This window comes from Polyodon spathula, chromosome 27, assembly GCF_017654505.1.
Source record: "Polyodon spathula isolate WHYD16114869_AA chromosome 27, ASM1765450v1, whole genome shotgun sequence".
Classification (NCBI taxonomy): Eukaryota; Metazoa; Chordata; class Actinopteri; order Acipenseriformes; family Polyodontidae; genus Polyodon; species Polyodon spathula.
Window position 1 is genome coordinate 342,118 of NC_054560.1, and position 25,000 is coordinate 367,117.

Sequence of the window (25,000 nt, forward strand, 5' to 3'; positions counted from 1 at the left end):
CTCACACCAGGATAAAAGGCTTGCTTTGCATCCACACATCAAGAGCCGGTGTCCAGACAGATGGATTTACCAGTGAGCAGGAGGATGATGGGAAATGTAGTTCTGAGAGGTCCATGCTAGTACACGTGAAACCAGGAATGCAATTTAAAAGTTTAAAAAAGTGGTCAAAATTTAAAAAAATAATAATAATAATTGAAACAAAACACACACCTTACGCAAACAGTTGTAGCAACACATGGGAACATGTAACACAATAAAATAAAAAGAGGTCCTTATGTACCCTTTAAGGCTAAGCTACTCAAACCCACTAGCCCAACACTTTCTCTAAACACCACCAGCAACACGTTTAGGACAATTCTTCACCCCCACCCTAAAAAGACGTCCAATTCTGGCTCAGGGGACCATTAATTAATGATAATAAAACAAATGGATTGCCTTTGCAGTTCAATATTTTAGATTTCACCAATTTCCTTTTATGTGTTAACCTCTTTTGCTTCCATTTCCCCCTCTCAGAGATAAACTACACGCGCACACACATACAATGAAGTGCATTTCTCAGCCTTTTAAAAATTATTGATTTTATGACTTGGTTAAAAAGAATTTATCAAAGTGCTCAGCAATTGTGCATTAGCTGGCTTCCTCTTTATTTCTGAGAGATTTATTGGTTTGGGTGGACAGTAGACAAATGTAATATTCCTTACCATTAGAGGCACTGTGTGACTAACGATCTCAAGCATGGCAGCTGAGAGGAAACAGATTCGTTTTTTCAACTCCCCCAGCCTCCCCAGATCTCTAACGGGTCCCTGAATGCCACACTGACTGAAGACAACCATATGCTGTAACATGAGCAACATTTATTCTCCTGTAAAAAGATTGGCAATAAGCAGATTTTATAAGCATACATGGAAGCTGGGTAAAGTTCAGAACAGAAAGCAGGACGTAGGGATGTTAGACTCGGTTTAATTTCTTTACAGACATTTAAACTAGAATGTACTGGGAATGAACCCACTCTGAGAAACACCCCCCAGGCTCTCCCTGTTGTATGGTGCACCTCAACAGGAATATGGACGAGACTACATGTGTACAACATGTCTGCGGACATGAAAAACACTCTCGATAAGGGATACATAAATAACCTTCAGCTGACCCATGAGCAGTTTGGGGCATACATTTCAGACACTGTAAAGATGTGGGTAACCCTCAGTATAATCAAGAAGCGGCTTTGTACCTGGGCATAGTGTGCCAGCCAATTAGGAATGGAATTCAGATAGAAGTCATTTGTCCACCTGTCTTGATACAGGAGAAATGCTCATAAAATACAGCGGTGTTACTCAGACAAACTAACTTTCATCCACACTGGGATGGTATCAAAATAGTTGAGGTTTGAGTACTTGTGTACAATTCTTTTCTATGTGTGCTTATATATCAGACCCTTACACTACAACAGAAGCAATCTTCCTCCTTGAATGTAACTCTGCTTGCATGGTGTCAGATCTACATGTATTGGTGTTGGACGCACACGTCTGAAATTGCTCAGTACAAATGTTAAAACATAACAGAATAAATACATGCAAGGTTAACAGAATTACACAATGAGAAAATAATTACAATATATCTCTGGTTAAATGGAAATGATCAAACGGTTGCATTCAGTGTCATGTATGGGCCAAACAATAAAGAAGCCATATTTCCTTATAGTACAGATAATTACCTTCAGAATGACAACCCATGTGTACCATTAGAATCATTGTGAAATTGACTGTAAAGTTGAGTACCTGACCCTGCATAAACTGCAGCTACTGCTGACCTGTCACTGCATAGCACTGAAATGGTTTCATGTAAAGATCCTAAATGATTAATACTTGGTAAATGTTTAAAGTCTAACCTATTAACATCAGAAGTAGGAAGCACTTTTTTTCAGAGATATAAATGCATGGAAACAGGTGAAGTAGCTAAACACTAGCAGCATTAAGAAACAATTAGATTCTGTCCCACTAAATTAGAGATCACAGGCAGGGGCATATGCTGCAATAAAAAGGCCAGCCACTTCCAATACTAAAAAAAAACACCCAATAAAACTGGACAGGTAGAATCTCCCATAACTTCAAATGCTTACACATTGTGCTGTAAAACTAAGCCAAGCTAGGTCACGTGAACACTGATGAAGGCAGTGGCTCAATGATCTGTGCGCAAGGTTCAGATATTTCAGTTCTGTATTTGCATTTAAATGCATCTGCAAGCATTTTCTTTACAGTATCACTCAATCCTATGGCTGAAATGATAACATCAAGAACAGATTGCACTGACCTACATCAGCGTATGTACATGTATAAAGGGAAGTATGAAATACAGATGGACAGGCAGCCTCCTCTACTTATCCCCAGACTCTGATAAAGTCTTAAGACAGTCTTTTATGTCTTGATCACACCTCATTAAGGGTTTTTCTAGAAAGAAGAAAAACTGTTTCTTCATCTGTCTCCCTTTTAATAATACAATTATTACAACCTGCATAACAATGCTATTCTAACCTTATAGCAATGCAAAATTACAAATATTGCAATAAAAAATGTGACAGATCTATATACCAACACTAATTAAATATTACATTAAAAATAGATCAACTTTTTTGATAGCTCAGCATCCAGAATTTTAAACACTCAACTGTAAGATTTGGTAATACTAAAAAGAAAATGAGTTGAATGGAACCCTTTTATAGTTTGCGAGTTCTTGTACAATCTGCAGCCAGCCCTGTCTATGCTGTGTAAGCCTGCAGCATGCGAAATGGAGCCAATCCCTAAGAGATCAACAGAGCACGCTGTTCACAGACAGTCACGCTGCAGAGAGAGAGAGAGAAGTGGGGGGGGGGGGGGGGCTGGGAGCAGCAAACTGCACCCTGAGGTCAAGTGTCTTCCTCGTTCCTTTCTCTTTGTTTGTACTTCAGGCTGTCCCACAGCAGAGCAATTGCAGGTTTATCATGGCTTATTGAAATGCAAATAAGAACATGGCTTCAGTTAGAGCCTGCTCACTCAAATACAACTAGATATCCTCACACATCTCTACACAATCAAACAATTAATACCAGGCAAATTCACAACCTGGTCTTTGGTGCAGGGTGGGTGAAGCAGTTGTGGCTCAAGTTATGGGGTTGGGCGATAATAAAATGGATGAGATGTAAAACCGAGGTCCTGTTGTAAGTGACTCTGCAGCAGCAGTTGTGATGCATAGTTCACACCCCTAGTCTCTGTAAGTCGCTTCAGATAAAAGTGTTTGCTAAATGACTAAATAATAATGAACACCCTTTACTTGCAGATCTGTCGGTAGTTCCTCTCTCACATTCATTTTCTTGTCGCTTGTGGCGATTTAAAACATAGCCGTTCACACACTGTTCACGCCCAGAACTGAGTTAATGGAATGTTAGCATGCCCAGTTAATTCACTTAACACCCCCTTGATGAACAAATCGCTTCTCTACAGGAAGAAACAGACACAAAACAAGCTTTAAATGCCCATCAGAATCGCTTGCTTCCTCAATGTCTTGGTAACCTGAAGAGACAATAGCGCGCTCCGATATCAGCAAATCATTTTAAGGAGCCCTCTCACAAGTGCAGAGGCAGCCATGTAATCCACTTAGTGCTGGGCCAAATATCCAAATATTCCAAAAAACATTCATTGACATGTATTCGAAGGCAAAAATCAATTTCTACGTCAGCCACAAATTACATATTTGACAGAAATTAAAAAGATGTATTACAAAGTGTTCTGACCCGATTTACCATCTGGACGGAATTTGCACAACAGTTTCTGAAATGGCAAGAGAAAAACATCTGTCTGACGTGTGGGATTAATACATCAAAAAATAAAAATAAAACAAACAACACAGCTACTCCTGACTCTAGTTAAAGGTGGACAGAGCATTAGGGTGGATCTCAACCTAACCACAGGTGCTGCTATAGGTCTGGCAAGCGAGTCAGAATCAGGGGATATATAATTGCCTCACACTTTCCAACACTGGCCAACTTGGGAAATGTTATGTGTTTTGATCAAGTTGGGTTTTATATATATATATATATATATATATATATATATATATATATATATATATATATATATATATATATATAAAAAAAAAATGCAATGTCTACTTTATGTACTGCCCGAAATACACACAAGAAAATCATGTTAACTTAAATAATATGGCATCTTCTGTTTTATAGTTAATTCAGTGTAGTAAAGGAAAGCCTTCTCAACCTATTGGCTTTGGTTACATTTTGCAAATGAACATATATTTGAATACTGGTCTGGATTTTGAACAGCCATCCAAACATGAAAATACCTCTCTCAACATAAAATATTTTAGTACCATACCTCATCTGCCACAGCTGTGAACATAAAACTAGAGTTATCAGTATGATGAAAAAGCAAATCACCAAGATCTATAGCCGGCTATGCACAAACAGAATGAATCAGATACATTCTCTCTACTCAGAATACATAAATACACAGGGCATTTCAAAAACACATTTCAACCAAACTTTCATGGAACAGCTTTTTTCTGCCAATTTTATTCCTAGTTCGGAAGATAAACTCAGTAAAATACTTCTGCAGTGGTGACAATGAATGGCTTGCTGTCACACAGGGTGTCGCATCATTCTTGACAGTCACCTTTGCAGTATCCAATTTTTCTATTTAATTACATTTCAGATTTTTTTTTATGGGGTTATCCTGCGCACTAAACCTTTCCTTGTTGGGTTCATTGCATAGAAAAGCAAAAATCATAACCAAGAAATAGTACAGAATAAATCTACAGTGGGACTTACCTACAGACCTAAAACTGCCTCCACTATAGCTTCAACTTAGTTTTCCATCCTCAAAGTCAAGCTGATCCTTCCTGCTGTACTGCAGTCATGGGCTTTCAAAGCAATGTGGAGGTGTCTTGCTGGCTCACAAACACACAGACCGACAGATAAACAGACAGACAGACCCACCTTGACAGTCTGGTCCAGGGAGGCAGTGGCTACACGAGCCTGGGGTCCCATTAGGCCACAATGGATGTCTGTGATGGGAAGGGAGTGCCGGGCCCAGACATGCCGAGGCTCTGGTGTCTGAGAGGGGTCTGCCTGCAGCACACTGAGAGAGAGGGGGGGGGGGGGGGGGGGGGGGGGTCAGTGAGTCCGAGAAGGGTCTCCTGCAGCACAGAGAGAGAGAGATCTTAGAAGGTTCACCTGCAGGACAGACAAACTAAAGACCCTTCAATACTAGTACTGAGAGGGGACAGTGAGTGAGAGGGGGCACTGAAAGGGGGCAATGAGTGAGAGGGGGCAGTGAGTGAGGAAGAGTTAAGTGGTCAAAAGAGAGGAAGTAGAAAAGGGTGCAGGTCTAATTAAGAACAGCACTGCTCGTCATGCACAAGAGAAAGGAACAAAGAACATAGTTTGACCTACTGGTAGAGCTGAGGGACTGGGAGGGAGGCAGTGTGGCCTACTGGTTAAAGCTGAGGGACTGGGAGGGAGGCAGTGTGGTCTAATAGCTAGAGCTGAAGGAGGCAGTGTGGTTTAGTAGTTATAGCAGAGGGACTAGGAAGTCTGCTCAAAATAAATACATTTTCATAACAGTTCATCTAATTTTGGAATATTTTCTTATTGGCATTTTTTTTATTATTATTATTGGGACTGGAACCTAATAATAATAATGCAAATAAATACAAATCCTGATCAGCTCTCATTTGATTCCAGGCATATCCAGACAATTGCATTAGTAACAAACTCATTCATGCATACCCCCTGCCCCATCCCCTCCTTTTGTTTTCATTACCATCAAATTCCAATTTCTGGTCCAGGGAGGTTTGACAGAGCAATGATACTAAGCCCTGCTTTTCCCCTCAAATACACTTTATCCTCTTTGGGTTAATTACTGATGAGCTAAGGGCATTGGTTTATTCAACAGCTAGACACAGAGAGAGGGTGACTAAGAATATCAAGTAAACCTTCGCTTGTGGTGTTATTTAACATCTTATATTCAGATTAGATCCTGCACAGCATTCTTTTTAAGCAGTATTCAGTAACAGTGCACTTTCAACTGTACACTTTATACAAGTTAAAGCATACAGAATCCCCAGCACAGTGTTCACAAGAAGCTCATTGCTTTACCTTTGTTGTAGCCCATGTTGTCTGTATCACTGCGATATATTTTTTAACTGTTTTGATATTTTTATTCACCATACATCATGGGAAGGCATATCAACTTTTACTCAGGCGAGAGAGAGAGCGAGGGCGAATTTCTCTGCTAAGCATCGCAGTGGCTCCAGATCGTGCCTCAGTGCTGTTCCCACAATACAGCACTCACTTTAGTGCACCAGCACTGGCACAGGAGGGAGCGTGAACTTGTCAAAATGATCCCCTGGTAAAAGTTCCAGAGTTCCCAGCATGATTTACCCATGATATGTGAATAAATCAAATAAAAATCATCTAATTAAATGTGGTTTACTAATTAGTACCATTTGGCAAATGCTAATAAGCTTGTGAGGTAATTTCGACCATTGATATGTGAATATAAGCTTTATAATATATCATATATATATTATATGGTATATACGCATTAGGTGCTCATGGAAGCGCTACTTGTGTACTATTATATATAGATATTATATATATATATATCTATATATATAGAGTCAAATGACAACCTGTTCGATGTTGGAACAAGCTCCAGGGAGGTTTGTTTTATTGGTATTCCCATGAAGCTGGAGGGATAGGAGATGGCTGGCTGGCTGATGGGGTGCTGTCTCTATGTTTAATTAGGAATAGAAGAGGGAGCTAGGAGTCACAGTGAGCTAATTCACTAGCCTTTCACCTGGATACAAATTGGGTGTAGTACACATATGAAGTATGGATGTAACAACACACAGGTCATGACATAATATGCATCACGATACACAGGTCATGACGCAATATGATCACGATACATGTGGCTGCCAATACACTATCCCACTTCAAGGTGATATGCCTCTTACTCATCTACTGTTTCTGATCCCAACCTGCAGCAGAATTCATGCTACATTAATTGCAATCAAATCCTGTCTAACTTTGGGAAAGCAACAGGAAGCCAAGAGACTGCAGTGAAGCAGACGTGGGCGATTCTCAGATTATGTGCTTTCATCCGTTTTTTCAGAATGCATGTTGGTTATATGGCATGTTTACCGTTTCCAGGCAAACAGATATTCAATACAGTGTACATACACATGCAGTATTGTGCAAAGCTAGTACAACACCTCAAGATGTGTCACTTATATCCTTTATATACCCTATTTGCATGAAAACCTCTGGGTGTGAGAATTTCAATTTTCGGTCAGTAATAAGTGACATAGAAACAACAGGCACTCGTGAAAATGTTAGACCACTTTGTGTTTAAATTAGGCATCTTAAACAACTTTTTAAAAAGTCTCATGCATTTTATCACTTGTGACCATGTGTTCCCTTTCTCTTACTATTGCAAATGAATTGCATGTGTGACCTATTAAAGTCATCAGTTAAATTAGACACTAATTTGCCTTTTTTTTTTTTTTTTTTTTTTTTACAATTTTCCAAGATTTTCAGTTCCAGTGGTTTGATTTCATATGCACAACGAACCAAAACAGAAGCAATAGAGTGTTCTCATAAATTTTCACACTACTGTACACACAGCAGCAAATGAAGTAGAGAAGTCACATCCCCTCTGCACACGTCAGTAGAGTTTTGTGAATACAGAGCAAGCTGCTTGTTCATTTGCCTCGAAGCTTGTTAAGGACCTTCTTTCCCCCCGCGGGAAATGAAATCCTCTGGGAAGGAGTCACAGTGGAGGCGCCACACATACTTGTTTGCCTAGAGCTTGAGAACCACTTATCCAGTTGCCATGAAACTTGGCAAAACGATTAGCTCAAATCATTGAAAATACCAGATTCTAGGGTTTCTGTAGCTCTGTTTATAAAGCCACCTGTGTGTCACACTTACATTTTGTAATAATCTGGAGAATTTCTTATCGGATTGTGGTTAAATATTCCACTGCTAATTCTTCTATAATAATAATAATAATAATAATAATAACCAATTTATTATAGCACCTTTCACACCTAGGTGTCTCGAGGCGCTGTACAAAACAATCAAACAGCAATCAGTTAAATTCAATAAATAAATAAAATACAATAAAATAGGTCAATATAAAAATAAAATCAATCAAAAAAGTACAGTATATTACAAAAAAAAAAAAAATACTGCAGACTGCAGTAGCGAAAGAGTTTAAGAAAATACAGCGGAGAATAAGTGCGTTTAAGGGTGTTTTTAAATTTGACTACTGTTGTGGACTCTCTAATAAAGATTGGTAGTGAGTTCCAAAGAAAAAGGAGCAACACAGCTAAAACTACACTGCCTCCAACACGTTTTGGAAGAATGCATTTTAACAATCCAGAGTTAGAGGATCTAAGCTGCCTCCCAGGGATGTAAGGGCTAAGAAGGTCCATTATATAACTAAGACCCTGACCGTGCAAAGCCTTGTAGGTCAACAGCAATATTTTAAAGGAAACACAGGACTGGATAGGAAGTCAATGCAAACGCTTAAGGACTGGAGTAATGAGTTCTGCCCGCTTGGTACCGGCAAGAACCCTTGCTGCTGCATTTTGCACCGCCTGCAATCGATGTAAAGAGCGAGCTGTTGCTCTATGTCATGGTCACCAACAGTTTCATCAGATGAAATGTACAGCCGTGGCGGGGGATGTATAACGGATCATATAGTTGGGTAAATGAAGCCTGTCTTTATATGTGAAGATATCTATCTATCTGGATGTCAAACCAGGTCATGGTGATCAACTTCTGAATTTATCACGACTTCTCCCAGACGATTCAGCGAGCCTCAGGCATATCTTTCACCACTCTTCTCAAAGGATCAGCTCTGCTCCCCTGGGTTGACAACTGAATATGGATTGTAGACCAAGAGCCTTGATATTTCCACTCCACTGTTAAAACATGTACTCAAACATGCATGCTACTCAGGGGAATAGGGGAATCTGCTTCTCGGTTTATCTATTTTTCAGACAGGTTTGGCTCTTGTGGTTTCAGTGTTCAAAGAATGAGCGAAAGGAAAATGAAGATGGACTTCAGCTGCTGAACAGAAGGGAGAAGGACTAGAGACGAGAGAGAAGAGTTATCTACGGAGTACTGCTATAAGACACTCTGAAGCTTGGATGAATGGGGGCTGTCAACTAGATCATGATTCAGGCTTCAAAAAGGGGAACTCTGCAATGTACCACTCAACCCACTAAAACTTCTGATTCAACACTTCAAGAACCATGGCTTTCAAATAAGATTACTTACTGTTACTGCACTAGCAACAGCATCGCTACCCCTTCCCCTGCCCTCTTATCCTAGAAATATCTCACTGGCCTTTTAAATGAGTGTTAACCAGGACTTTCACATTCATGTACTTATCTTGTATTAGCCCCCCCCCCCCCCCCCCCCCTCCCCAGTCAGTGTATGACACACACACATAATGTGTGTTAAAATAACTTGTGTTAAAGGTCATTTGCAAGTTTCATCACTCCTGGATAAGCGGTCCTTTAAATATATATAAAACTGTGAGACATTTGGACAGACAAATGTATGTCCACCTCTACTATGTCCCCAGTGAAGTATGTAGGTACAGTAACGTTCAATCCCTTTGTGGACTGGTTAATCCAGGTTTCCCCTGGATGAAGATATGTCATAGCCCCCTGCCGGACAGCCAGAAAGCAGCATGATCCAGGAGCTTGGCCCTTGACACAGTCAGGCTCCACGCATTCCAGGGAGGCTTCCCAAAACAGGCAGGCAGAGCCCAGCCCCATTCTGTCAGACTGAACCTGCAAGTTTGGAATACAGATCCAACCAGACGAGGGCTCAAGAGGGCATGAAAAAGCACTGCACATCTAGGAAGCACGACTAGAGACATCAATGAGCTTGGCACTCTGACTGGCCAAATCACTGGTGAATCAGAGAACCCGTGCAGGCACACTGAGAGGGTCCTCATAAACCGAGAGATTTCAGATCACAGCCAAATGCAATCTGAAACATTGATATGAGGCAAGGAGTGAAGACTGGTGCAACATTAAGACCAGTCAGTGTCGACAAAGACAACTGTGTAACACCATCAAGTAGTGTGCCGTGACTCCAGATCTGAACAACCAATACAGAATCACTTGGTGGGATTGATTTTCTTAATTTTACACCAATAGGTTTCTGCAGAGGTAAGAGTCGTAACAGTTTTTGTGGGGCGACTTGCTTATTAAAAAAAAAAAAAAAAAAACTGCAAAACGGGACTGATCTTTAGGGACACCATGATATTAAGAAGTGTCACCTCTCAATTCAAGCCCAGCTCAGTAAATGTCAAGGCTTTAGTGTGCTTAGGCTGCCACCTACTGCTGAAAACGCATTATTGTCTATCAAACTATCTGCAGTCTACAATCTAGCTAGCAACCAGATTTTACTTCTATCTTTTACAAGTCCTATTCATAAATGTCATCACCTTATAGAATAAATACCAAATCTGATTTGATTCTGCAGAGATGGAAAAATGTGACGACGTATAGACAGACAGGCACTCCTATATCCCCAGAAACTGATTCTCAACAACATGCTAAACAATGTTACTACCAAATTCCATGACAACTGGATATGGGTTTTCCAGATATATGCATACGGATGGACAGACGGATGGATAGACAGACACCCCAATATATCCCCTGAACCTGATATTCAGGAGAAGAACTCCCATTGGTAAACCTACAGATCCTGTGTGATTTATTCATGCTGTGATAAGCTGATCAGTTCATAACAGGTTGAACAGGGGACGGACTGCTCAAATTCCTGGTTCCTGGTCATTTTAATCATTGATCTCAAGGGACATTCTGAAAGCCAGGACTGGGTGCAGGGCTCGGAGGTTTGTAACCCTGCACAGGCTGACTAAGGACAGTGCTCTCCTTCATACCTGCAGACGCTCCACACCAGAGCCAGGTTGTCTTTGCCTCCTGAGATGAAGTGGCTGCTGTCATCAGTGAAGCGCAGGCAGGTCAGATCCTGGTAGTGTCTGCTGAGCACCGCCAGCAGGCTGCCAGTCGAGACCTGCACAAAGCACAGCTCAGACCCTCACTGCTATCCATGCTTTAGTCTCGGCTTCCACGATGTTCTCAATGCAAATGTTCGAGAACTATGTGTAATAATATGAACATGCATGTTTTCAGTTGCATTTGAAGGCTTTTGAGTCTGCACACGTGGCTTTGAATACGAAAGTTTTTTCAATGCATTGTTGAATATTACCCGCCCCATGTTCAATTGGACATTAGTTGCTGATTGGACCTCTAAACATCCGCTATAATAATATTTGGCTGGCTATCTCCAATTATTTTCCAGAGAGTATTTGCTAAAGTAAAGTCTTGGCAACTTCTCTTAATCCACAGAATAACAAACACTTTCACCAAAAATACATTTATCCAGCCAGGGCCTTACCTCCCACAGGTAGATGCTCTCTGCAATCCCAGCCAGCAGGTACAGGCTGTTGGGGGAGCCAGTCAGGCAGGTCACTATCCCAGGACACACAATCTTCTGCTGTAGCTGATCCTTACAAGGGGTAAAACAAGCAGGAGTAAATACACTTTCACCCAGAAGGTGGCACCACTTCACACATTTTGAAAATGTTCATTCAAAACTAAATACTGTACCATTAACATGCACACCAATGCTCATTCTTTTGAGGTATTGGTTTCACATGGAATATATTCAATACTAGTACCATCAAGCACTTCATATTGAAGACTGACTCAGTGTGGTATACATTCTGCTGGATATTCTAAACCCTTCACCTATACCACATTACCGTACCAGGCAAGACAAAATACTAATTCAAGTATCTTTTTAAAAATTAAGTCAAGTTAAAAAATAACTAAACAGGCTTAGTGCTTTTGGGTAGCCACCATTACAGTTTCCCACATTTTATTGGGGCAGATGCTACAAGCAGCAAAACGTTTACTGGCACTACGGGTGCTGATCCAACAGCCCTACAAAACAAATTCTTAATAGAACCATCCATTTCACTTTCTCAAAAGGCCAATACAATAAAAAAAGATTTGTCCTAATGGTAAACTTTACTATTATTTATTTGGCAGACAACTTTATCCAAGGCAACTTACAGGTATTACAGGGCAGTACAGTGTTTTACATTGCAAGCTGAATATTTAAATACACTATAGTAACAGAATACAATATGAAATAGGATGCTGCAAATTAGGATTACCATTTATTAAACATCTTAGTATTGCCATCAGCTGTTTTCATAAACCCTTGTTAGTACTAATTGTGGATTCCCCCTTCTAAAATAACGTTAAATAATCCAAGATTAGTGTTATCAAGGCATGTCTTACTGGAGTCATAAAGTCAATACGTACCACAAAAAGTATTTTAATTTTGAAACTGGTATTGTGGGTGTTTTGCCAGTGAAAGACAGCTATTATTATATATATATATATATAGATAGATAGATATATAGATAACACACCTTTGGCAAGAAAGTGTGTTTGAAAACAAAGAGTGGAGGTACTTATAGGCTTTTGATGCCATGGTAACTACACTCACTTCTTTCTTTTTGTATTTGGGATGGCACTTACTGCACAGTTAATGATGAAATGATCTAATATTCCTTCAGGCTTCGTGGTATTGAGTCTATTTAGCCATGTTATTTCTCAGTACTGTACATTATATACATGCATCTCTTCTAAAACTTCAAATTGTATGTCCTTCATGTTGAACTGTTGGTTCATTTGCTTTTGTAGTTCTTGTGTTTGAGAGGTGATTCTGCATCCGTTTATACAATGCTGTACTCTCTCTCTCTCTCTCTCTCACTCTCTCTCTGTATTTTATTGCGTTACATTTTTGCCAAATATACCATAAACAAGGTCTCTATTTGTTCTTTGCTTCACAATTAGAGTTGTGTCTTTTCTCTGTGCCGGGCCTATGTTGTGAAACTGCACCCGTACCTTTCTCTGGATCTCCCACACGTTTATGTAGTTCTTGCCGAGTTGGGCTCCAAGAAGGTGCTCCCCGTTCAGGATAGCCAGGGACCGAGTCGAGGTGTTCCCTCCCCGGTACGAGAGCAGGTTGGTCCCGGAATGAAGCTCGAAAACCGCGCAGTTCCAGAGCTGGCCAGCCGAATCCGAGCAGACCACTACCTCCATGGGCGCCGACATTTTAGATAGTCCTACAGCGACAACGAGACCTAGTGGAAGCGAGCAAGAGAGCCCTGTGAATCAGAGCCTCACTACAAAGCGGGTAGCGGCCAAAAAAACATTGATAATAATAATAATAATAATAATAATAATAATGTTTGTCGTCATCCCAGAGTTTCAAAAAACGTCATAGAACATGGTTTTTTAGATATGCTATTTTTTTTTTGTTAAAATCTATGTACATACGAAAAAGTCTAACTGAAATTATTACAAGTAGTAGTTTATTGGTTATTGGTGCAATGTCCTTAGACGCACTTACTCTAAATTGTTTTAGACTTAACTTTTATAGTCTTACTTTAGTCAAGACGTGAATAGCAGAGGAAGTAACATCAATGTATAATAATATTAATATGAAATATCTGAATGTACCAAGTATGAAAAAATCCAAAACACAGATATTCGCCACCAGAATAATGGGGACCAGCGTTAATCACATCGCATATGTTCAAGCCGTTTAGATTTGTACTGTATTTTTTTAAATTTTATTTATATTTTAACAGATGCAAAAATCAATGGGCGAACCGGGAAATGTTCCCGAGTGTTAAATCTGAATGCACTTTTCGGTCCCTTTAATCAATTGATCGACATACACTTGAAAAGAGGCTGCCGGGTATTGCAGTGTGTGTGTGTGTGTGTGTGAGCCGGTGTGAGGTGTGAGCCGGGGGAGGGGTGGATGAGCTCGGGAACGACGTGTTTCCCCCCCCCAACCCAAAGGGGTATTGAAATTTTGTCGAGCGTTTACAGAGGAGAGAAAAGGCAAGGGATGACCAGATCGTGAAAAATGTGAGTACCTTTCAAACGGTAATAAACAGTCTTACTTTATTAACATACACACATGAAATAATAATAATTAAACAAGCAACGCTGTCGCAGCGTCTTCAATATGTTTGTATGCGACTTTTATTTGAATGCCTTTTTAACATATATATATATATATATATATATATATATATATATATATATAGCTATATATGACTGTCAGCCTTTGGTTAAAATTCGAGGACATATTATAATTTGGAGGTGAAAAGTTGCCGTGTTCTAGTACTGTAAGAATGTCGTTGTGTAGGTTTGGGTCATTCAACAGCGAATGTATTACTGGTGACCCTTTTAAAAAAATATCAAACAGCGACCTGCTAATTTTATTACAGATTGTATTGTATGCGTGTGCTTTCCCGAGACTGGATCTCGTTAAAAGACGACTTCCTCGCTAGAGAAGGGCATGTCGTAGTGGACAAAGCATGCAGAAATTATTAAAGTGAATGCAGCGGGCTTGCCAGTGACTTATGGCTTCAGACCTCCCACGTTTAAAGTTGTCTGTACATACAGTAGTTTAATTTGGAAATTGTTTGCAGTTTTTATATATATATATATATATATATATATATATATATATATATATATATATATTGTAAATAACCACCCATTCATTTTATATACTATTAGTAAACTTAGCATATTTGTGCATGGGGGAAAAGTCTGATTGAATCTTAAATAAATTCGCTTTCCACTATACACAATACTGTAAAAACAGCAGGACTACATTGACATGGCTATTAATTCCTGACACAGGGATAAATGGCATGGTAATTAGTTATCAGCACTGTATGGGTTGGTACAGTGTTCCACTCATTCTGTAGACTGGATGGGTCATGTGTTATTGGAAGGTTAAATATCCTGTAAATGGTTTGTATTTTTGATTGTTTTTAATTTTTTGTTTCAATGAGCCCCAGGACCTCTCTGTAAAGGACTGTCTCTGTTGGGGCAGTGAGTCATAATGTCCTGTTCTGAACTTGTGAATTACATACATGATTCCAGGCAGAATTAGTAGCGACCTGGGATATTTGGTCAAGACTGGTATCATATCTGATGTTGTACCAGTTGTTAGATACAAAAAAAACATTTCTGGTGCACAATGAAGAGTACATGTCCAGATGTTGTACATGTGTTGCACACATTTTTACAGCTTACTCCTTTTAGGACTTTTTCTTTTTCCTTCAGAGTATTTTTTTTCTTTTTTAACATTTTATTTAAAATCCCAAAAAGAAACAGCCTCCACACAGATTGTGGGTTAGGGTTGAGGTGCAAAGGGTTGTGAAATTCCTGGCACTTGATTGAACAGACTGTCCAGGGTTTGACTCTCTTCGCATGCCCCTGTTTTTCCAGCTCATCTGTTGAAAGGAGCTGAATCCAGAGAGCACCTCAGCCGAGGAACCCCCTGTTAGTGAGTGACCAGGAGCCATGGCTGCTTTCAGACAGGAGAGCGTGGACGGGCACTACAAGATGGGAGAGGAGCTGGGCAGGTGACGCAGAACGCTTTCTAAGGCCTTAAAAACTTCTTTTTTTTACCTCAAAGATCATATTCTTCGAAGTACCTTGATATCGCCAGGTGCGCGTACATACATATGTCACAGCTACATTTTGACAGATATAAAGAGAATAGCATACCTGATTTAAATCAGACTTGTTAAGGATATTAAATTATAGTATCTAAATCAGAGAGTTTGGCTGTCAAACTAACATTTTACATATACAGAGAACCACTTATTGAAAGTGATACCTGAGTGTTTCTGACATTCTTGTTTCATTTGATTGACCTATATCTGCCAGTGCAAGTGTTATTTCAATGTTAGTCCCACCTAGTCTATATAGGTATGTTCTATTACTGAAATGAGAGCAGGGGGCTGGCTGTGTAGGAAGGCTACATTGTCACGTGGAATTGGAATGAGGAAAACTCTTCAGTCCAAGCACTTGAATTCTCCAGACAAGTTCAAAGTAGGGATGCAGCGGTTGTGATTCTCCCAAACCGAAACCGACACATGCGTACAATTTCAAACTGAGAGATACGGAAAAAAAGATCAAACTGAACGGGAACTGAATTGTACGATGAAAAAGCGTTGCCGTTTTCAGGAGCTCATCACACTGCTGCTTGTAAACGGTTCCTATCAACATCCCTTGATAATTTTAATAGAGTAAGATGAATCAGCAGTTATAAGAAGACGTACCTGATTGATTGTGACTGCCCTCAGTACAGATATCCACCTCTTAATACCACTAGTACTAGCAGGCACACGCAAGCACTCCGCCTGCATACCCCAGCCTGAAAAATAAGAATCCCAACAAGTGATAAGTTGAAGCTGGAAGTTCTTGAGTTAAAAAAAGTAGTCTGTCTCATCTGTTAAGACTCTGTGTAGACCTCATAACAAATGTAATAATGATGCTAAACTGACACAAACAGCCAAATGCAAAAGTATTGAAAGAAAATAAAAGGTTGACTGAGGCCCTGATCCATTGTGAAGCTGGAAGAGAAGTGAAAGGGATTCTGCAGACAGATAGCTGCAAGCTGCTTTAATGAGATGCTTCTGTGAGCAGGTCAGTTTGTTTTTATTGAGGGAGCTTCATTTACTGTGCTTGTATTGAAATTAGTTGTGTTTGCCTGAGTACTTTGCTGCTACATTTTGTCAGCATGTTGATTGCATTCAAGTGGAATATCCATAGTCATGTATTCTAGTAACAGGCTGTAATAAACCAGCACACTAAATGAGAACTCTTCACATGTCTTCTGGGGGCTGGCAGCAGGCCTGAGTTCCTGCTTTAGTTTTTTGCTGACCTAAATCTAGGTTACGTTTTAGATTAGAAGCATTTCCTCATCAGAAAGTATTTTAAAATGCCGCCAAACATCTGTTACTTTGAAGCCTACATGTTAATTGAAATAATTGCAACTTCAAAAACCATGAGCTGCAGTTGTAATCAGACGTGATTTGCATGTGATTCAAATGCAGTTCGGTTTTTCAGTTTTAAACTTATTTCGGTTTTACCGAAAACTGACTGAATGTCCAAAACAGCTGAAAGAGTTGAAAAAAAAAAAAAACGATCGTAAACGACTTGCATCCATAGTTCAAAGCCAGGTAGAGTTTGAGGAAAATTATCTCTCAGTATTGGAGAAACAGAACCAAGAATGCTTACTAAATGCATGATAAACTAGCAAGGGAAATATAAGTGTAATGACATTTGAAGAAAGAAAGAGAACAGATTTTGAAGGTCTTCTGCATGTCTGATCTCAGTACAGTTAGTGACAAACTGGTGCACTAATCAGATACAAGGAGATTACTGCTGGGTGTGGACGGCACCTTGTTTGCATGTAACTACAGCTTCGTCACTGGCTGATCAGGGGTATAATCTGTGCAGTACATTGATTAAACAGAGCTTGGCAGTCGGAGACAGGTGAAATTAATAGTTTAGCTCTGTCACAGTGGTTTTTAATGATCCGGTTTTAAGCTCAAAAGAACAGTCTGTACAATTACCCATTCGTAGTTGTAAATGCAAACCTGATTAGTACCTTTATATGGAAAACCCCTCTCTCGCTGTCTGCTGTGAGGTATGACATCGCCCTTTGACTATGCGTTTAGTCCCTCTCTCTGGCATGCACTTGGCTGAGGATCTGAAGGCTGTGTTTCAAAAGAGAAAGCAGGCTATGTAATGGAATCCAAGGTCAGTTTAAAGGGATCCTTTTGGAGCCCAGCATGTAAGTGACGTGCATCTTCTGCCACGGCTGAAAATAGAGCTATGAGTAACATGAAAAAGTGATCCGTCCACTATCCACATCTAAACATCTAAGTTTGATAACAGACATCCATCGGATGAGACATAAAACAGAGTTCCTATTGTAAGTGACTCTGCAGCAGCAGCAGTTGTTGATGCATCGTTCACCCCCTAGTCTCTGTAAGTCACTTTGGATAAACGCGTCTGCTAAATGATTGATTAATAATAGTATATCCCCAGAAAGTTTTCTAAATAATGTCCTTACCAAGTTTCCAAACAAGCAGTTGTCTATGCAAAAGGCTTGAAACCTGCACTAGCCCTGCACACAGTCCTGGGTTTCAGTGCTTCCCTTGTTTAGGTGTATTATTGAACTTGCTGAGTTCAAGGAGTTTGATTGATCACTCCCCTGATAAAACTGCTGTGAACTGATCGCTTGCAGAAGTCATACCAGAGTCTGTAGGTTTATTAATAGGAGTTGTTCATATTTAACGTTAAAATGTGTCTCTTGATCAATTCAATAATATTCTTAATGCAGGATTGTTGTGGTGCCCAGGGCTGGGTGCCAGGCTGTTTAAAGCCATGTAAACATATATCTAAGTCATTTTATCTTTAACCCCTTTATCATTTCTCGGCCCCTGTCCACAGCGGTCAGTTTGCCATCGTTCGGAAGTGCAGTGAGAGGAGCACAGGGAACGAGTACGCGGGCAAATTCATCAAGAAGAGGCGCTTGTCCTCGAGCCGGCGGGGAGTGAGCCGGGAGGAGATTGAGCGCGAGGTGAACATCCTGCGGGAGATCCAACACCCCAACATCATCACGCTGCACGACATCTTCGAGAACAAGACAGACGTCATCCTGATCCTGGAGCTGGTGTCCGGGGGCGAGCTCTTCGACTTCCTGGCTGAGAAAGAGTCCCTGACGGAGGAGGAGGCCACCCAGTTCCTGAAGCAGATCCTTGACGGGGTCCAATACCTGCACTCCAAGAGCATCGCGCACTTCGATCTCAAGGTGAGAGCCACCGCGCAGCCCCTGGCCATTCATCTTCTCCTGCTGGGGAGCCTGGCCAGGGAAGCGATGTGTGAGGATCCAGCTTGATACTTTTATTTCCACTAAATTGTTATGTAGAAAAGGAATTATTGCAGTGGCTCCCTCATGTTAACCTTTTAGCTGGTCTCCTTGTAGTATACTGTGAGTTTGTTTAGGGTCCTAAATACATAAAGAGTGAAAAAGCCACATCACAAGCATTCCAATAAAGCAAGGAGATTGCAAACATTCCATACACAAGGTAAAGACTGCCTGATCTGCTGCCAGGTCATCTTTACATACCGCGTTCAAACAAAGTCTGGAAACTACAAGAACAGGAAAACGTATTTTTTTAGTCTTTTTTTCTTACCACTTTATGCATGTCGTCTTTAGCCTGAAAACATCATGCTGCTGGATAAGAATGTGCCCAGTCCCCGAATCAAACTCATTGACTTTGGGCTTGCACACCAGATCACGGCTGGCAACGAGTTCAAAAACATTTTCGGAACCCCAGAGTTTGTGGGTAAGTCCTTGTTCTCTTAATAAATAAAAACTTGGCTGTTTGATGTATTATACTGTATTATAAAAAAGGCTTTTAATTCCTCCAGGGACTCCTCAGTTATATTTAGAGTGATGATTGTACCAGACCAGATTTAAATGAGTCGCTGCAGTGGTAGAATGATTGTGCCAGACAGATTTGAATGAGTCGCTGCAGTGGTAGAATGATTGTGCCAGACAGATTTGAATGAGTCGCTGCAGTGGTAGAATGATTGTGCCAGACAGATTTGAATGAGTCGCTGCAGTGGTAGAATGATTGTGCCAGACAGATTTGAATGAGTCGCTGCAGTGGTAGAATGATTGTGCCAGACAGATTTGAACGAGTCGCTGCAGTGGTAGAATGATTGTACCAGACCAGATTTGAACGAGTCGCTGCAGTGGTAGAATGATTGTGCCAGACAGATTTGAATGAGTCGCTTGGTAGAATGATTGTGCCAGACAGATCTTCACACCAGTCGCTGCAGTGGTAGAATGATTGTGAGACTAGATGAGAGTCCTCTGGGATTGGAAGCAGACATGTGGTAAGTTTATTGAAGCTTTTAAATGAAATGATTTATCTCGGAACTTGCACCCTTTCATCTAGATCACTTTCCCCTAATGGTAATATGGGGGTAATTCTGAGGGGAAGTGTACAGCTTGTTATCTATTGTATGGCCAAAGGTTTTGCATCACCCTACTATAGAATGAACTCATTTTGCTTCAGAAAGTCGAATGAAACCTGCTGAATAATGTTACGTTAAAATATTGAATTCCACTCCACTTTGTGGTTTTCCATATACTTTACAAAAAACTGAAAAAAATTAAATGTATAACATTTTGAAATCTAACAAATACTGTACTACTATTATGGCTTCCAGTACTTTCTTTTATTGCATGATGTTAAATAAAAGATCTCAATTGTATTATATAGTTTATTTTTATTTTATATTATGTCTCAATTCTAAAATTTGAGGTGATACAAAACCTTTGGCCCTAGCTGTAGAAAAGTGTAAATCCTATATTGTCCTGCTCTAACCACTCGGCCACACCGTCTCTCGATACAGAGTCTGATCTGACAGTCTCCAAATCATTACTGTTCTGCAGATCTAATTATTATCTTTACTGTGTGTTTGTTCTTGTTTGCACTCCCCAGAGTTTCCATCGTTGGGGTTAAGTGCATGCGATTTTTATAATTGGTTTTCACATTGGGGTAAATGTATATGTGAGTTCTCAAGCTGCTGCAGTGTAAAGCAGTATTTTGACAGGTTTCTTTCTATTTCCTTGTAGGAGTATTGGAGTGATTACCTATATCCTGTAAGTATTAACTAACATCCCTGAGCCTTAGGTGCAAACATCAGAGCACTATGGATTATCAATTCCCAGTCGATCACACATTGCAAATTGGTTTACATTGTTACTGTAGTAATGTTGAGCAAATTAAATGCAGGTTTTTATTAGCAAGCATCTTAACCACAGAGCAGAAGAGCCGGGCCCATCTGCATTCGTGATTATAGAGCATTTAACCTCATCGCACTGAAACAGAATCTTTAACCGCACTGTCACAGCACTGCCTGCCACATTAGTTTATAAAGATATTCATGTGTAACACTCAAAATGAACATGTGCCCTTTATAACAGAGCGTGACCAAAAACGGTTTTGTGTTGTAACTGAGTGGCACCTCCTTGTTGTTTCAGGCTGAGCGGCGCCTCCCCCTTCCTGGGGGAAACGAAGCAGGAGACCCTGACGAACATCTCTGCTGTGAACTACGACTTCGACGAGGAATATTTTGTGCACACCAGCGAGCTGGCGAAGGACTTCATCCGCAGACTGCTGGTCAAGGACCCCAAGTAAGGAGCTGACTGGGGCCAGATCACTCGAAACTGCACAAAATGTATAGAGGGTTTCAGCACATGCATGTAGTAGGGGGTGTATCAGAGTGTGTGTTTAAAACTTAAATCACTGATTGTTCTTTGCATGTGGATGATTAGAGAACTTTTATAGCGCTATCAATACAACCAGAAAATGGATCATAAATTATACATGAAAATTAAATTTCTCTTTTCAGCCGCAACCTCCAAGACTCAAAATCTGCTTTAAAAAAATATTTAATTGTCATATTTTTTCAGGAAGAGAATGACAATTGAGGACAGCCTGCAGCATCCATGGATCAAGGTGAGGTTTACATCATACCTCTTCTAACTTCAAGTGTCTTCAGCAGTTGAGTTTTACAAACATAAAGCACTGCCTCCTGGAGTCTTTTAGGGTGTAATAAATGAATGAACTTTTATCATAATGAATAGGAATTGCTTTTGAATTGCTAAAGTTAAGTGGTTTAAATGACCTGTAAGGTTGCAGTCTTCCTCTGGAGGACTGCAATGGACGAAGCAGAATATTGGCTGATCAAACTGCAAAACTCTTTCTGTTATAATAACTGAAAAACACAGATTGCGGTCTGGAACGTACACGGAATGCACAGGGTGTAATTGCATTTATAACAGAGGTAATAGGTGTTTGAAAAATAAATATAATGATATGCGCTCTCCCTCTCTCTCCCTGTCTCTGCGCAGGTGATCAAGCGACGGAACGTGCGCAAGGAGGACGGCGACAAGAAGCCAGAGCGCCGCCAGCTCAAGACCACACGCCTGAAGGAATACACCATCAAGTCTCACTCCAGCATGCCTCCCAACAACACCTACGTGAACTTCGAGCGCTTCTCCAAGGTGCTGGAGGAGATCGCAGTGGCTGAAGAGGGGCTGCAAGAGCTGGAGAGGAACAAGCTGTCCTGCCAGGAAGACATCGCCGCCCTGCTGTCCATCTATGAGGAGAAGGAAAGCTGGTACAAGGAGGAGAACGAGAGCATCGAGGGGGATCTGGGGCAGATCAGGCTGGAGCTGCAGCGCACAGAGGCCCAGAGGAGGCAGAGCCAGGAGGAGGTGCGCACGGCCCTGCTCTCCGCCAACGCGCTCAAGAGGCGCTTTGGCCACCTGGAGAACAGATTTGAGGTGCTGGCCGAGCAGGTGGCCTCTGAGATGAAGTGGGTGGAGGAGCTGGTGCTGTCCATCGAGCAGGAGAAGAGGCAGGGCACAAGCATGCGCTGAGAGTGACCGATTTTAAATAGATATGCACTCTCTCACACACGCACACACACGCATGCACATGCAACCCTGCCATGCTCCTGCTTATATAATGCACAAGGACTTGAGAATGCCATGCTCTTATTGTTATGCTATGCAGTAGAATCTCAATTATATTATATATACATACACACATATTATATATACATACACACACACACAGTGTTTCATTATGTTTTTCATTGACACAGTCTGGAAGAAAAGTGTGGTGCTCTTGCAATAAGAATTGTTATTCAGCTAATGTATTTCAATCCCCATATGATGTGCAGTTAGTTGAAAGCTGCTTTTGCACATGACAGAGCATAGCGAGGACTGGAGAGTACATGGAGGGTGATCTGCAGAGGAGCACATTGTCTTCAGTGGGCTTGTAATGTTTTTAAGTACTACAGTATTGAAAACCATGCAAAACAGCAATGCTGAGCACATTGTGATTCAATTATATGCATGAACTTCAGTCTGCTTTTTTGGAAACGTCTACTGCTCTGCTTGCCTTTGTTTTGTACTTGTTGTTTTTGAAAACATCTATATCGTTCCTTTTTGTAAAACCCTTTCTCGTATTTCTGTCATTCCTTTGTTCAAGTCAATATTTGTCCTTGTATTTATTTGCAAGTTAGTGTGTGCTCATCTGCTTGTTTAAGATAATATACTGTTATATTCATGCATACTTTTTTAAAAAATAAAGCCTAGGTATTGAATCCCAAAGTTTTTACAAATAAAATGAACACAAAATGAAAGTTATGCTGTTTTGATTTTGTATGAGTCCCTGCTGAATCTAACGTGTGAAATGACCTGTCAATAGCAATATTCCACAGTACCTCATAAAACAGAAGTAACAAGAATTTGATACATAAGAGTGTGGCACCAGACAAGTTAATTTTTGCAAATATAATGTTAATTCCATTCCATAGTAAATATTTTATTTAGCAGAGTCCCACCTTATAGATCTGGGATCATTTCAGTAAAAAATAATACTTTGCAGCAACATATACATATTCAAGTAGAATGATCCAGTCCTGAAGGAGATATACCATCTGAAAACAGTTTTTACAATAATAAATAATAACTACATTTATGATTCTCATTCTAGTAATAACAATAAGATTGATCATTCTTAACACAACAATTCTGCAATATCAAATGGTAAGAAATAATTGCCGATTTGCAATCTCTCAGAAAAGGCCAAACTGTACTTTATAGATGGGTTTACAGACCCTGATTAGAACTTGGGAGGTAAGGCAGTCCACAATTAAAGCTACAGTAATCTGAATGTGCAACTTGCCATTTGACTTCAGGATCCTTTCAAACTCACTATGAGGTTGTGGCTTTGATCTGAACTTCTAAACACTAGTTACAAATTACAACACAGATAACCCCACAGCCCCACATCTTTGGAACTTGTCATTTCTAGCCATGGGTATGAGTGTTAAGTTCACCAGCAGCAGCTGAAGTATATTAAGACCCTCAGCCCATCTCTGACGCATGATATTTATTACATTACTGGGTCAGTTTCATCACACTTGAATATCAAGATATACGTACAGCTCTAAAGCAGGAAGGAGTATCACGTGGGGGGATACAATTGGAGGTACTAAAGCACTGCCCAAAGGAGACTTAAGCAGCTTTGAATTTCATCTTCCGTTACATGGACATAAAAAGAAGAGGCAGTTCAATCTTTTAATCTCACGTATGTATTTGTTTTGCTGGGAATGCACAGCAGTACACTCTGCTGCTGGCGCTTACCAATAAAAATACATTTTGTCTGATCTAGTCTATGGCAGGCAACAGAATACACAGACTTAAAATAATAAAACACAACATTTGAAAACTTCTAATAAGAATCACAAACTGATAGCATGCGCCATACTAAGAGAAAGGAAGCTATTCTCTAATTACTAGCAGCACTCAGCAGTGAGATTGTTGTATGGAGCGCTGGGTGAGCGAGGCCCCCTGCTGTACGATACAAGAATAGACTCTGTCCTCCCTCCACTCTGCCGCGGAGACGGTCAGGCAGCTGCTCACACTGAAGGTGCCGTCAGACTCCCTGGAGGGCCGACTGGGCGGGACTTCATTGGTCACTGCCGTCTCACTGGCTGCCCAGCTGATGTCAGCCAGAGCCCCGGCCAGCTTTCTCACCAGGCAAACCAGAGTGGCTGTTCCTTTAGTGATAAGCTCTTCTTCTGAAGGTGGAAAGACCACCACTGAAGGTGCAGGGAGCTGATTGGCTGGGGTAACAAAGAACTGGTAAACAATCATATACATTATAGAGCACTGACTGAAAATCTGCACTAGGTTTCAGATAGCCAAACGCTTTCAAGGTGATATATTACAACAAGAGGAGGCCCATCAAGGCTTGTCCTAGGGCAGAATCGCAGTGTTTTAGATCCAACTACTTCACTTGGTGCATGCCATGCATTTATAACTGTCTGTGCTTCTAGAATCTCCATTGAGAGCTTTCAATGCATGGAACCTGCCAGGTGAAGTACAGCAGTGTGC

The 25,000-nt window shown here is 40.6% G+C and overlaps 2 protein-coding genes and 1 gene segment (V, D, J or C); 1 reads left to right on the plus strand and 2 right to left on the minus strand.

The window, feature by feature from the left end:
* Positions 1 to 2,752: 2,752 nt before the first annotated feature.
* On the minus strand, positions 2,753 to 13,889 carry LOC121301152 (WD repeat-containing protein 18-like). The gene is made up of 6 exons (XM_041230289.1): positions 13,645 to 13,889; positions 13,027 to 13,265; positions 11,504 to 11,614; positions 10,986 to 11,119; positions 4,985 to 5,126; positions 2,753 to 2,794 (listed from the first exon to the last, which is right to left on the minus strand). Exons 2-6 carry the CDS (start codon positions 13,234 to 13,236, stop codon positions 2,753 to 2,755), a joined length of 639 nt encoding a protein of 212 aa, XP_041086223.1. The 5' UTR covers positions 13,237 to 13,265; positions 13,645 to 13,889.
* A 46-nt stretch (positions 13,890 to 13,935) lies between these two features.
* On the plus strand, positions 13,936 to 23,231 carry LOC121301596 (death-associated protein kinase 3-like). The gene is made up of 9 exons (XM_041231118.1): positions 13,936 to 14,058; positions 15,439 to 15,575; positions 18,460 to 18,820; positions 19,229 to 19,368; positions 19,876 to 19,914; positions 20,660 to 20,686; positions 21,068 to 21,220; positions 21,500 to 21,545; positions 21,941 to 23,231. Exons 2-9 carry the CDS (start codon positions 15,514 to 15,516, stop codon positions 22,469 to 22,471), a joined length of 1,359 nt encoding a protein of 452 aa, XP_041087052.1. The 5' UTR covers positions 13,936 to 14,058; positions 15,439 to 15,513; the 3' UTR covers positions 22,472 to 23,231.
* Positions 23,232 to 24,409: 1,178 nt separating this feature from the next.
* Positions 24,410 to 24,766, minus strand: LOC121301153. The segment is given in 1 exon segment: positions 24,410 to 24,766. A coding segment is annotated over 1 exon segment (357 nt).
* Between the last annotated feature and the right edge of the window lie 234 nt (positions 24,767 to 25,000).